This window comes from Falco peregrinus, chromosome 8 (genome assembly GCF_023634155.1).
Source record: "Falco peregrinus isolate bFalPer1 chromosome 8, bFalPer1.pri, whole genome shotgun sequence".
NCBI classification, from domain to species: Eukaryota; Metazoa; Chordata; class Aves; order Falconiformes; family Falconidae; genus Falco; species Falco peregrinus.
Genome location: NC_073728.1, coordinates 32,042,646 through 32,057,458, shown reverse-complemented (window position 1 = coordinate 32,057,458; position 14,813 = coordinate 32,042,646). Strand labels below are relative to the sequence as shown.

The following is a 14,813-nucleotide window of genomic DNA, read 5'->3' as shown; positions in this document are numbered from 1 at the left end:
AACAGATGACTTATAAGAAAAAAAAGAAAAACAGGATCAACCACCACATTTTATAATACATGTAATTATTGGATCATGCTGATTTTGGCACGTGTTTGTATTTCAGAGTGAAATTACATATGCAGATAGATGGTGCATAGATAATGACTGCCTTCTGATTTTGTTAGTGTTGAAAATCAGAGATGAGAGAAAAATCTGTTCCATCGTTTAATTTATCCTGTTCGTAGTGCAGAGCTGGTTCTTAGAAACCCCAGAGCCTTTGTCGTAATCTTTTAAAGTAATTTTGGCAATGAAATAAATTTTGATCTTTCCTTTTGACCATGATTTCCCAAGTGACAGATATCTTCGATTTAGTTCTGCACAATTTCTCTGCATTTTCACCTTCTCCTCTCAGATGACCCCAATTTCCTTTTCCAGCATGATGTTTATGCACAGATATCAGGCCCTCTTCAGCATTGCATACACTGGGAAAGCAACCAATGATGAGTCAGTAGTGGAAACTATTTAATACTGGGAAAACAGAATGCAGCAGCATTTCAGAAAGTAAGGCTGAGATTGATGACAGTTCCTGAAACAATGGCAAGGCAACTTTAACCAGTCTACACTAACATTTAAGCATGTTCCAAACCAATTCAAGGAATCAGTTTCTTAAAATAATAGTTCTTCTTTAATAGTCATGTCACCATAGATCAGACTGTACCTCTGTTACCAGACTATGCATACCGTAGTATAGGTTGACTGCCTGTGTAAATCAGCCTCTTGGCTCCATCATAGATTTTGCTGTCTCTCTTGGAATGTCTTCCACTACAAAGTACTTGATGGAGGACTTCAAGTGCTTCTCCATGCCCAACAGGTTTTGCACATCTAGACAATAACACTAATATCTAGTTTTAGGCAAAGTACAAGATGGAGACAATGTCTGAAGCATACACAGAAGACATTTCTTTTCTTACCCACCTGAAAGAGAATCTACTCAAAATACAAAGATAAACCTTCTTTCTCTCACTGCTACTCAAGATAGCACCCAGTGAACCTAATGACAAGATTTGTCTGACAACCATATTCTGCTTGTGCTGGGGATGCTGCTGTTTGTAGTCACTAGAGAGCAGGGGCCATGCGCTAGAGAGCAGGATTTGGCTCTGCACTTTAATATACTGGCTGGTGTTAGGCATCCATATTTCACTGAAATCAGGAATTGCTTTTGAAACTTGTGGCCGATGTATTAAGACAATTCTCTTCCTTTCTGTCTACAGACCAGCCAATTCAGTATGCCCATTCCACTTTTGAAGATGGAGTTGCAAAACTGACTGTCCAAGATGCCCTACCAGAAGATGATGGCATTTATACCTGTCTGGCTGAAAACAACACAGGACAGGCATCTTGCAGTGCTCAAGTCACAGTCAAAGGTGAATATCTCGACCTGCTGTAACGACTGCAAGGATATCAGCTGTAATCTTTTCTAAAAAACCTTGAATCCTTAAGAGAGGTGGTTGTAAGTGGGTTCTGTGTTTTTTCTAAGCTGGGTACCTTTTCTCTCCTTTAGAGGTGGGTGCAACTTAAGTGCTTAAGGACTATGAAATGTAAGGTAATATGCATGTTTCAGGAAAAAGTAGTAATGCTGTGACCTTAGCAAGAAGGGCTTAGTGTGGTACAGAGCAGAGAGGCTGTTTTGGAAGAGGTGTACCAGTGTAGGAAAGGACTGTCGCTGCTGAAAGAAAAATAAGGTCAGTACCACCAGTATCACCCACCAGGCAGAGTGCATTGTGGTGAGTAGGCAGATGCTACCCCTTTCTCTTGAAAGGCAGAGCACAGCGACCAGTGCCAGGGACTGCAATTATGATAGCGAATGCCAATATTCTTGTTTTGCTACCAGGATTTATTAGAGATAATTCTGAAGAGGTATATGTATCAGCTAATTAGGATCAGTATATCTCTAAATAAGCATAATGTTGACAGTGAAAGTACCAGAAGAATGTTGCAGTAAGCAATTGAGGTGATCTGTTGTCTCTGAAATCTGAGAGCACCCTCTTTGCAAATATCACTAATTTGATACCCTCAGTGCTGATTTGAGACAGCTGATTTGTCCATGAAAGCCATAATTCTGCATCAGGATCTGAACAAACACAGTTTAAAAGACCAGAGATGGCAGTGAAGACAAGAGGTGATAGAATTCCATGGGTAAATTGAACAGTGAGGTCATATCAATCAGTATTATTGTCATTATTCTTAAAATTTCACCTGGAATCAGTTTATACAGGTGTTCCATGTTATGGAGATAAAAGTCTCTCTCCCTCAGACTCCCCCTCCCCCTACAATCAAGCCTGTATTTGGTATTTTTCATCTGCAAATTATTTTTTCCTGAAGTTATGATAGTTTGGCACTGCCTGTCCAACGGACTGTTGAGTGACAGTTGCCGAGGGGACTAGTCCATTTGTCTATGACCAAATAATACCTGCTCCAAATTCATACACACAGCTTGGTGGGAAATGTACCCTGATCCCTGGGATCGCATGATTTGTGTTTGTTTGCCAATGTTCTGTGGTGTTTGTCTACAGCACTTCAGTGATATGCATGCCCCTATTCTGTCTGCATGAATCTGCTTAAAACTCTAGACAAGCTTAAAATGAAAACAAAGTAATTCTGGTAAACCTATGAGTTAATTTCTTGATTACCAAATTGGAAATGCAGTCATTCCTTCCCTTCCCTCCCGCTCCCAAAAAAAAGGCATAAAGTAGGAAAACACTGATTTAAAATGAGCCTGAAATTAATCTGTTCTCAAAGCTGTCATTTATAATTTCTCTGAAACATTTTATCTGCATTAGCTAAGGGGCAATCAAGAGTGCTCCACCTCAAGGGAGCTGTCTTTGACATGGGACTTGCTGATTCTTCAGTGGGACAGAGAAGCCAAAAAGACAGCCCCTTTCTTACTAACTAACCATTTCTGAATTATTTTAGGGTTGACATACAATGTTAACGTGGGAACAATAGTGAGCTAGCCTTCCCCTAGGCTTGTGTGCTCTGCTGAGCTATTTCAGGCTGTTGCATGAGTTGGATTACTCCTGTACTTTAGCTAGTCTGGGGCTAGAATGCTACATTGCCACTATTAGGGGGAATTTGTTCCTCCCTTTTGCATCCCATTCTATTTTCTGGGAGTCATGGAGTGTGGGTGCAAGAAAAAGAGCAGAACTAAGGACACCCGTGACAGCCTGTAAAGCCATGTGTTCAATACTTTTTCAGCTTTAGCTGTCCCCTTCCCTTCCTCCCTAAAACTCATTATGTTCTTGTTGCCATAAGGATTATAGTAACTTTCCTCAAGACTTAGATCAATGTGGATTTGCCTACTGAAAATAGTACCAAATTTAAAATCGCGATTTCCAAATCTCTTATCTGTTCATATATTTTTTCCATCAGATCCTCTAGCAAATGCTTACTGGCATTAGAGTTCCCTGAGACTCTGAACGCTGCTGCTGAGGCTTCTCTAAATGCTCAGCTTTTACAGACAGATTACAGCAGGAAATCACTGTACGTGCAGAAAGAGAAAAAACTTCAAAAATCCTCTCCTGACCAAACATTGATAAAACTGTTTCTGAATTGTAACCCATCTCTCTCCAGTTCCTTTTTATCTTCATGATTTCAGGTTTCATGCAGTTCTCAGTTTGTTCATTCATTGCTAGAGAAATATTTTCCTTTTGTATGTGAAAAGTAATTTGTATTTAATCTAAGAAGGAATTGATGTTCTTGGCATAGCATCAGTATCAGGCCAATGTCAGAATTCCTCTTTTCTTTAACTTGCTTCTGTGCTCCTTGGACACATCTCTTAAGTCTATCTGGGTCTAAATTTCACTTCATATTGCCATTTTTGACTTTGCAGTTCTAATGCAGCAAGGGTCTCATGGAGGGGCATATCTACTGTGGTCATTGGGGAAACTTTACCTGGAGTGAATCAGAATTATTTAGGTTGAAAAAGACCCTTAAGATCATCAAGTCCAACAGTTAGCCCAGGGCTGCCAAGTCCACCACTAAACTGTGTCCCTAAGCACCACATCTGTGTTTTTTTTAACACTTCCAGGAGTTGTGATTCCACTACATCCCTGGGCAGCCTTCCAATGCTTGACTGCCCTTTCAGGGAAGAAATTTTTTCTTAATCTCCAATCTAAACCTCCCCTGGCACAACTTAAGTCCATTTCCTCTTGTCCTATTGCCTTTTATTTGGGAAAAGAGACTGTCCCCCACCTGCCTACAACCTTCTTTCAGGTAGTTGTAGAGAGCATTAAGGTCCTCCCTCACACTCCTTTTGTCCAGGCTAAACTGCCCCAGTTCCCTCAGCTGCTCCTCACAAGACTTGTGCTCCAGACCCTTCCCCAGCTCCGTTGCCCATCTCTGGACACACTCCAGCACCTCCATGTCCCTGTTGTAGCGAGGGGCCAAAACTGAACCCAGGATTCGAGGTGGGGCCTCACCAGTGCCCAGTACAGGGGGACAGTCACTGCCCTGGCCCTGCTGGCCACACTGTTTCAGATACAAGCCAGGACGCTGTTGGCCTTCTTGGACCTGGGCACGCTGCTGGCTCACGTTCAGCCGGCTGTCGACCAGCACCCTCAGGTCCTTTCCTGCCAAGCAGCTTTCCAGCCGCTCTGCCCCCAGCCCGTAGAGCTGCTTGGGGTGGTTCTGACCCACGTGCAGGACCCGGCACTGCACCTTGTTGAACCTCATACAATTGGCCTTGGCCAAAGAATTGTCTGTCTTAACAGTAAAACTCAGTTTTATTTTCAAAAGCAAAAAGTTCCACCATCTAAATTAAATCAATCTCACAGATAACTCAGAAAAGTCCCATACTGGCAGCATGGATAATCAGTGACAAACTTTGAAAGGAAAAAAAAAACAACTACAACATAATCCTCATGTCTGAATTCTAACACAAGATAATACTTAAACCTGCTAGTAGGTTACAGGTATTATCTGGCCACATATTATGTTTTCTGATGATCTTTTGTGCATTCTTTGCCCTTTACAAGATCTGTTGCTTTGTTTTTGTCAAAGAAAATTTCCTTTTGTGCAGTTATTGTAGGAAACAACATTTTAAAGTCCCTTTGCCCTATAAAGGACTACTGCTCCAAGTCCTGTTAAACACAAGGTGAGGGGAGGATGCTTTCAGCATGCTTTGTGCTGGGCCTTGGATAACTAGCTAAGTTTTTTGTGGCATAGCATTCCTTCTAAGTCATCAGTCTCAGATTCATTTATGGTTGTCTTTTGCTTCGTTATTATTAAGCAGGATAAATTCTGCCTAGCACTGAGCAACCTCAGTCCTCCCTTGGTTTTGTGTGTAAAAACACTGAAGGTTTTTCTGAAGCTGTTTGTAGGAGGCTTTTGGCACTGTGTTGGAAAAGTCCCACGCTTCATATGGATGGGGCATAAGAAATGCAATGGTCTTAAAAAATTCAAACTTCTCAGTCTTCTGCATATTTAAGACAAGAAAATAACATCTCCAGATCATTTAAGTGATCTGAAGGCTGAGTAAATTGGAATAGATCCATTAGGTAGTCTGTGGAGAAAGTAAGTTAATCAAGGTGAAGCTAATTTTGGCCTTGTAAAAGGCTAAGTAGACTAAATTGAATCCTGACAGCTGTCTTCCCTGTGACAGTGTTTTTTTACAGCTGAAATACAGGTAGAGATGAACTACAGACAACGAGCAGCACTTCTTTAAAGAACAAGCCTAACAAATGTTTTCACCATGAGAACTTTTTCTAACCAAATTTTCCAGTGAGTGGGGTGCATTGGATAAAATGCTAGATTAATTAGTCTAATACAAGAAAACCTGAGGGATGAAAAAGACGGTCCAGGTTACCCAAACATTCAATGATAAACATTCCTGAAATGAAATGTTTGCTGCTCTGCAAATACTAGAATCTTTTTCTTTTGAACTTATGCATCATTTTCTATACGTAGGAAAATCAGGAAAGCTTTGGGGCCAATGTAGAATTTTTAAAAAAAGTTTTTAAGTAATATGTGCATGATTGAGTTGTTTCTGTAATTATATATGCAAGCTAGGCAATTGGGTTGGTGTTCCCATTTAATATTACAGTTTTCATATTGTTTTGTGATACGAAAATAAGTATACAAGCCATTTTTTAAATACACCGGACATCCCATTTACAAGAACGCAAACAACAAACAGCTCCTTAACAGGGCTATGCAGGGTACACTCAGGTCACCTGAAATATGCAGTGATTATATACTGATGGTCATTGTAGATACTGAAGTGGAATATTAATATTAATCAGGTTTTTATCAGTGTGGCTGAACATTTTAATGAGATTTTTATGAATAGGAAACTGAGGTGAGAAATTAATTGACCCTGGATGTACCTATATAGTGCGCCAGTGTTAGTGTCTTGCAGTGGCTGTGACAATCAGAGTACGTAGGCAAGACAACTAGTGGTAATAACTAGTATAGCTGGAAGGTAAGGCCCGCTTCTAGGCCTAGTAACAGTTCTTCACGTCTGCCTCATACCTAAGATTGGCCTTTTGATACACGGTTGTCTCTGCCAGTTAGCTAATTGCTGAGAAGGTGTTATAGGTCAGATCCACCTGTAGAAAAGATGTGTCAAAGGGATATTTAACCACCTGACATTCATGCTAATACCCGGGTGTACTACACAAGATTACAGGCTGGAAGGAGAACAGGAGTAAGGATGGACCATATGGTGGACTCAATCTATTGTGCCAAACCAAATTAATACTGTGTGTAGGAAGGTTTTGTTCTTTTGCAAACAGACTCTGCATGTGAGAAAGGCAGTTAAATGATTTTTTCAGGTTTCTCTAGGTATGGTATCAAGCTGGAGTGCTTGTTACATGAGGGCGGACTCCCAAGAGAATGTCTTTCTCTCTTACAGTTCTGTAGTAGATGACAAACAAAATATCTGACCCATTTCAGGCTCCTTGAGAGTTCTCCAGCCTCCTCCCACTAGGCAGCAGTGTCACTGACTGACATCAGGGAGGGCATGAAGTGTGTAGATAGTGACAGCAGCAGCATAGGCTTTCAGCCAGGGTACTTTTGTGGGCTCTGATGCTCTGCAGCCACCCCACACCACTTCTGCACACTGCTTTTTTGAATAGAGGCTTAATACTGCCTCCCTTGGTGAGCAAACACTACTCAGCAAATAATGCTGCTCCTGCTCATTGGCTCTTGAGCTCATTTCTCCCTCCTTGCCCACAGTGCAATTTCCTGACTTCATATCTGATCCCCCTTCCCCCCTACCACATTCTGTTCACACTTTCTTTTTTTTTTTTTTTCAGTGCAGCCTCCCCAGCATAAGTGTCTATGTTGGGAAGTCTGTAGCCCTTACAATCCGATTACTGTAGTCATTCATTGATTGTTGGACAAGCAGATTAGAGTCACCTGAAAGCCTGTCAGAGTTCCTGCTGTAACCAGTTTGTAAGAGCAGTGAGGGGAGATGCTTTCTGGAAAACCAGTTTGTTTTGTTCCTGTCACTCTTCCATCTGGTGTGAGTGAGACCATAAAATATAACCAGGTGGAAGAAAGCCTTTCAGGTAGGAATCTTTTCTTCCAGTCATGAGAGATGCTATCTTTAGGTCACGGGTTGTTTTTCTTTCTATGTCAGAATGACCTCTCTTAGACACTAATGTTTTAAAGAAGTTTATCATTGCAATAAGCAGCCTCTCTTTGAAGACCTAATTGAGAGGCTACAGCTTTGTTTCTCTGAGATATATCTTTCTGCCTAAAGTAAACAAAGTATGATGTCTTACTTGCCTACAGTGATGAAATATTTGTGACAGCTTTTCAAAGTCACTATTTATTTGAAAGCATTTTGCTGTATTTCAAGCGTAATATAAATATAAAGGGCTATAGAAGACTTTCCAAATTATGCAAGTTTAGTCTTGTTAAATGTCCAAAAGGCATTCCAGACCAGTAGCCTGGGGGAACGACTTGGTTATGTAAGAATTGGTTTCAGAGCTCTAAGAGAAAGGAAGGGGGGTTTGTTGCTGTATTGAAAGGTCAGAGGTAAGCTGTCATGAGCATCAAAGAAACTCTTGCAGTGTTTTCAAGAGTGTCCCAAAGTTCTCAGTCCAGCACTCTGTACAGGCCACTAACAGCTGTAATCCTTGGAAGACTAAGCTTCTTTTTTTAAAAAAAAATTGCCTTCTCTCAGCACCTCAGAACCAAATGTGAAACACAATTCCAGCCAAAGACCAAAAATGAAGGACAAAAGCAAAATGTGTAGAAGTTTTCAATGATACAGGATTTGTGCCATCAATATAAACAATGTTCCCGAAAGACAGCTTCTTGTTATAATTCATTTCCAGTAAAAGGGGAACCAAATTTGGATGCAAATGAGGGATAACTGCTTGCAGAGTAAGCAGAAGTTAAATGACAGGAACTGCATTAATATTTCTTATAAACAAAAACCAAAGATGAGATGCTGACAAAAAATGTTTAATTAAAAAAAAAAAAAGATGAAAAAAAATCCCCCCCCTACATCTGATTCTCTTCTCAACTGTGAAGTGATCAAATGCTGTGAACATGAAGCTATTATGTAGCACAATGACAGAAAACAGATGGTTGTTGTAACAGTCTTGGGAATGGCCTTGCATTGGCCAAGGGGCAGACTGTCACATCTTGGATTGCCAACTTCTATAATGCTTTAAGTTCCAGATGAAAAGTGGAAGTCATCGAAATACATACAAAACCTGTTAACTGAGCAGATGCCTAAGTAATTCTGAAAACATGGGCATAATGTTACCCCAAATAATGTTTCTAAGCTGATGTGGATTAGCTATTGGGAACTCACACAGTCAGCCATCAGACTTTCTTGTAGGATTAGCTACATTTATAAAACTCTCCAGAAATTACCATTGTGCAGGTAGATTTGAGTTAGGCAAGTTGTAGGTTAGGAAGGAGCCTTTGTCAGAAGTAATCACTGAAAATCAGTCCCAAAGCATCTGAGAGTTTGATGTAGCATGTGTTTTTCTGGAGGAAAATTGACTTGGTTTCTGACAATAAGCATCATTTCTGTCTGCATTCATTTTCTGGCCTTTTTCCTGCTTTTCTCATGTGGTTATGAATTCACCCAGCTTACGTTACATCTATGAATTGAATTCCAGCCTAGCTTTGCCAAGCTTCCTTTCCATGACTACTAGATTAACTTGAATTTATCAAAACACCATCCTGTTGTGCAAACATTGCTGAAAAAATGACAAAGAACAAATGCATATTTTAACGACTTCTGTACCATCAGTCACGGTACATTAGATGGAGTAGCCACCAAAAAGAAATTTAGTTTGTAGAATGGTTATGTAACAATTAAAACCACAACACTAGTAAAATGGCTAAGTGCTAGAAGTGACCTGTTCTACCATTTGAGCTTTTCATATCTAAGTGCTTCAAATTTAGGCAGGGTGAGAGTCGCAAGTGGAAGAGTACCTGTAGGACTGATGTTTGCCTTTAAACTACAAATCAAAAGGTGAAATAGGTCTTTAAGCAAGTTGGTTTCCCAATGTTAGAATTGAAATTATAGAGGCAGCAAGACAGACTCTAAGGATATATCTGTGTTTACTTTTCTGTTTACTTTTTTCAATTTTTTTTAAAAAAAGTTAATTAACACTTTTGTTGGTATGAGTTTTGTCCTTTTCTATTAATCTCTCTCAAATTTGGGAACAGACATGTTGGCTATTTAGAAGCCTGTTGAGTACCTTGCATTACCAGATGATGTAAAACATGTACACAAACATATATATGCTCCAGTGCAAATATCTTATGGAAGTTTCACTTAAAGAAAGGTTTTTGCATAAGCACAGGTACATGGCCAGTACTTACAGAAAAGCAGAGGATGTCAGGGTCTCACAAAAAAAAATAAAATTTAAAATGGCTTTTAATCAAAGGACTCATTGAGCTGAAGGGATTGATTTGAGAGCAGGGTGATGTGCGTGTTTCTTCTCTGTATACATTTTTTTGTGACTACCATTATCAAAAGTATAGGGAAATGGGAGGACCATGGAGAAGAGTTGTGAGTGTCTAAGTTAGGGATATTCAGCACCATCAGAAAAAGAAGAGCTTTAAAGGTGATGAATAAAGATTTGCTTTATGAATAGCATATGCAGGAGGAGAAGGAGGATTGTAGAAAAGGAAGGTCTAAGTAATGAAGAAATGGGCTGGCCTAAGGGAAGCATCTGTCTTTGAGTTAGGTGACTAAAAAATCTAAAGTTTTAAATACATAAGCTGGTGTATACATAGCCAAGTAAGGATGGCAAGTTCTTAAAGGTTTGTTTCCTCAGTTTAGTCTTACAAATTTAACAGCATGTTGCTCAAGCATATAACTGCGTTGCAGCATGGAGTCCCTGGGTTAGTATGACCAACCAAAATGAAAACAAAGCTGAAAAAACACACACAAGGCCCCCATGCTGAAATTTAGCAGGTCCTCCCTTGTACTTACTAGTTCTGCAAGTCTATGCAGCTCTCTTGCCCTAAAAGGCAAAAATGTCCACGTAACAGAATTTGTGGTATGAATATTTGGAACAGAAAATATATCTAACTAGGCAGATAGACCACTCTAACACCTGCTGCAGCACTTCTTCATATCTAATTTTGTCAAGCAAAGATACCTCACTTTTAGAAGAATAAGGTTTCTCTTCCACATGCTGGAACAATACAGAGATGTCAAGTGTCTTATGACAGGTATAGTGTGAGTCCTAACGAGCAGGTCGTTCATTTGCAGCAGGGGAAAGGAACAGAAGGCAGGAAATTTGTACAGCTGTATACTACTGGAGGTGTTTACATGCAGCTTCATGTTAGTCAAGCTTTGACTGCCAGTCCACATACACAGACTTTCCCTTTTTTGTTGTTGTTGTTGGTTGTTTGGGTTTGGTTTTGTTTTGTTTTCCCCAGTGTAATGTCTTAGTACAACGTATTTTTAATATAAATTCATCAAACAATGCCATACTAGAACAACCTTACCTTTTCTGGACTAAAATGCCAAACAAGCCTTGCTCTAGAATGAGCTCCTGATACCAACTTTGACCCAGAAATACAATGTTGATGTATTTTTTCCTTCCCTCCCCTTATATTAGTCTAACTTCAGTGCTTCCTTGGTCTCAAGCTGGGTCTTACTGGTCTTATTTGAGAGATTCCTTAAAAGCATTCTTAGTATGGTAACCTTTTGATTACTTACTCAAGAGAGTGAACAGAACTATTTTGATATTACTACAGGTAACTTATTTGCCAGAGGAGGGAAGGGCTGAAGGGGCTGTAACTCTTCATATCAGTGACATCCTCGGGGGTACTTGTCAATTATGTGATTGCCTGTTCCTATTGTCCTTACACTGCATTTCATCTCATGCACAGCCCGGTTTTTTTTTTCTTTCTAATGGAAGTGGTATCTCTGTACATCATGAAAGTACAATTAAGTTAAATTCTTCTGGGAAGCCATACAAAAAATTGAGACTGCACATGTGAGGGTGAACTTCTGCCTCAGCAGTATGCACATTTTCACTGCAGAGCTAACCTGGCTGGATCTAGCATATGTGAAGCACCTTTTCTCCAGTTCTCCGTCTTAGATAGGTATCTTCTGGGGAATTTGTTAGCAGTGGACCAGCCGAGATGCCTTATAAATGCATTCGATAGGTATAAACACTCAGGCCTTCCATGGAGTTACTGTCTGTGGCAGTGACGAAAGAGCAATTACTTGATGTAAAAAGGGTTAGTTATTAATAAAGCAGACATTTCTGAAGGCAAAAGCAAACATCACTTTGCTGCGAACACTTCCAGTGAGACTGTCACTGAGGAATTTGGTCTGCTGGCTGCAAAGTTATCTGCCCTGAACCCATCTGGCTCCTCTGTATCTCTGTCCCTTGCACTCCAAATTGAGATTTTTCCTGAGGAGGGGAGGTGAAGAGGGAGATGGTGAGCTCTTCTTCCTGGGATCCATTGACAGGAAGCATGGGAATGGTTTAAAGCTGCATAGGTGAGGTTTAGACCGGACATTAGGAAGCATTTCTATACTGAAAGAGTGATCAAACACAGGAACAGGCTTCCCAGAGGGGTGGTCGATGCCCCAAGCCTGTCGGTGTTTAAGAGGTGTTTGGGCAATGCCCTTAACAACGTGCGTTAACTTCTGGTCAGCCCTGAAGTGGTCAGGCAGCTGGACTAGGTGATTGTTGTAGGTCCCTTCCAATTGAAATAGTCTATTCTCTTCTATTTTGACTGTTTCTCCAAAATCATAATTATTATGGATGTAATCAGTCTTTTGATAGTGGGATTTCTGGGGTGGCATCTCTTTCAAATGCTGTGGGTTGCGGAACAAACCGAGTAGACAAAACAGAGGTTAAAATGTTGATGACCTGGTGATAGCCCATACAGAGGGAAAGACTCTGGGAAGAAGGAGTGTACCTGGAGCTGTAGGTTAGGGCTGGAAGACTAGTAAAATAAATAGATTGCCAGACTGAATAAAGTGGAACTCAGCCTCCTTTGTATATCCCTAGCCACCTTGACTAGTGTAGGCTTAGGGCATTGTCAATCTTGGGTTAACAGTTTTTGTGTAACGCAAGGCAGAGCATCCAGACTATAACTTGGCCCAACTCTTCAGCGAAAGCATCTCCCAAGGATATTTAAATCTTGCCTTCCATTTACAAAACCAGATTGTAACTGCAAGAATAAATGATGAGAGGTAGGTGTGTAAAGAACACTGCTAGGTTATTAAACGTCTTGTTCTCATGAACTAAATTTGCAAACTGGCATACTAACCTGAGATCTTTAGTAAAACATGAATGTCTCTTTATGTCTCAAGAACATAGAGGTCTCTTGTTTTTTAATGCCAGTATAAATCAAGTTTGGAACCCTTGGAAAACTTGCAGAAAATATTTTGACCATATCACTTCAGGCTTGAGACAGAAAAATACTTTACGGGAAGATAGACAGATGAGATGAGTGTCCTAATACCAATTTTCTGTCCTATAAAATCTGTTATTTTTGAGTTGATAGTATTGTTAATGTGAGATCTGGTAACAGCCGCATTTATTAACATTGAAAATATTTGGAGAGGTGAAACTTTTCAAGATGTGTGTGTGAACCTGAGTCTTGCTTTGAGAGATTTCAGTGAAATCTGCTGCTTCTCTCTCTGAGCTTGCTCACACAGAGAGCTTTTTGAGTTAAGCATTCTCCTCAGCTCAGTTGACTTATTAGCCTCTGAGCCAAAATGATACTTAAACACCATAAATGGTAAACGTTGCTGAGGCAGTCCTTTCGCACGGCCCAGACTAGGCATTATTTGGCAGTTACCCACATGATTCTGGCAAACAGATTCCTCAAGTATAATTAAAACTCTTATAAGAGTAAACAGTGCAAGTTGTTTGCAGCGTTCTGAACATAAGGCAGCAAGCTCTCTACTCTCATGTCCTTGAACTGTAACCAGTTGTAACCCTGATCTTGTGCAGCTGTTAACTGCGCTGCAGGTGTATATGTGCAGGGCTGCAGCTGACCCTGTTTGAGACGGGGGCTGGATGAGACGATCTCCAGAGGTTCTTTACAAACTCAGTTATTGTGTGATTCTGTGCACTGTTGAGCATGATACTTCAACAGGAGATGTCAGCATTCTGCAGCTCACATTAAAAAGAAGTCTTCAGTACATCTGGGTAGGCAAAGGAACAAGAAAATTCACTAGAATAGATGATGATGTCCATAAAATGTTACCTAGCCTGTAGTGAAAACAGTTAAAACCCAGGTCCGGTCTTTGGAAACCTTCTTAAAGTTTGCATCCTAATCTGCATTTTCTTCACTCCAGTTTCAACAGCAAATATGGGAATGGAAATGCCACAGTGCAGTTATTGATTTGTATTTAGCTTCTCTCCAAGTGTATAGATTTACCTGTATCTTTTGCCTTAGAAAGTAAGTAGTTGGTTGCATACTTGCAGTTAAACTGGCACGTGTACTGTATAATTGATTTGTAGTAGGTTAACTGTTCTGTGCAGCATGAATTGTCCGCTTTTACATATACACCTTCAACACAATAACTCACCATTTCTTATTGATATAAAGATGTTTACAGTTGTGTTCAAGCACCAAATTCTGATCCAGGTCTAGGTTTTAAAAAATTCAAGTGTATTTTGGCTTAGGCCCACAGCTAACAGTAAGACTCCTCTTGCAATAACTTCCAGTCTGCAGATATGTGGAGGTTAAATTTATGTAAGAACTCTTTAAATCCTGGATTGAGAAAAGTCAAATAATAGGAAATCATTCTTTATCATCTTAAATTTCTATTAATACAAGTTAATAGTCACTGAAGATAGATTAACTTATTATTATGCAAACCCAGGTAAACAGAATAAGAGATTAATAGAAATAGTTTTGTATCAGAGGCAATAAATCTCTTTTCCCATTCCCAAACAGGCTGAGAATCTGTATTTTTGTAAGAAACTGGAAAAGTTTTAATTCTTATAATCTCTGTGAATTTAATGCACTCAGTGGTTTTTTTTAAACGTAGATTTGGATGCTTATTGGAATGTCTAATAAAAAAAATGAACCCTTAGGGGTAAGGCAATGCTGTGGGAAAAGCCTTTATTACTTTTGCTTTGTAGAAAACATATGTGGGTATATAAGGTACCCTTTAAATGCTTTGGTTACTATTTCTGGTCTCCCAGGCTGTGTTTCCCACTGAGCTGTGCGCTGAATCTTGCTGGTTCCCAACATTCGTGAATACTAAAGCCTGAAGAAAGGCAAAACCCATAGGAACTATACAAGTGGGATCATTGTCGTGGACTTTTAAATCTATCACCCTGCGTTAACACCTTATCAAAAACCTGTTG

The 14,813-nt window shown here is 40.0% G+C and overlaps 1 protein-coding gene across 2 annotated transcripts in view; it reads left to right on the top strand.

Moving 5' to 3' along the window:
• MYLK (myosin light chain kinase) overlaps positions 1–14,813 on the top strand; it is a 216,412-nt gene that overhangs the window by 111,017 nt on the left and 90,582 nt on the right. The window contains exon 11 of one of the 2 annotated variants that reach the window (XM_013304740.3): positions 1,254–1,406. In XM_013304740.3, the coding sequence (XP_013160194.2) occupies positions 1,254–1,406 (153 nt within the window). Of the gene's footprint in view, positions 1–1,253; positions 1,407–7,449; positions 7,551–14,813 lie in introns of those variants that run through there. The other variant, XM_027796454.2, reaches the window with a different exon arrangement.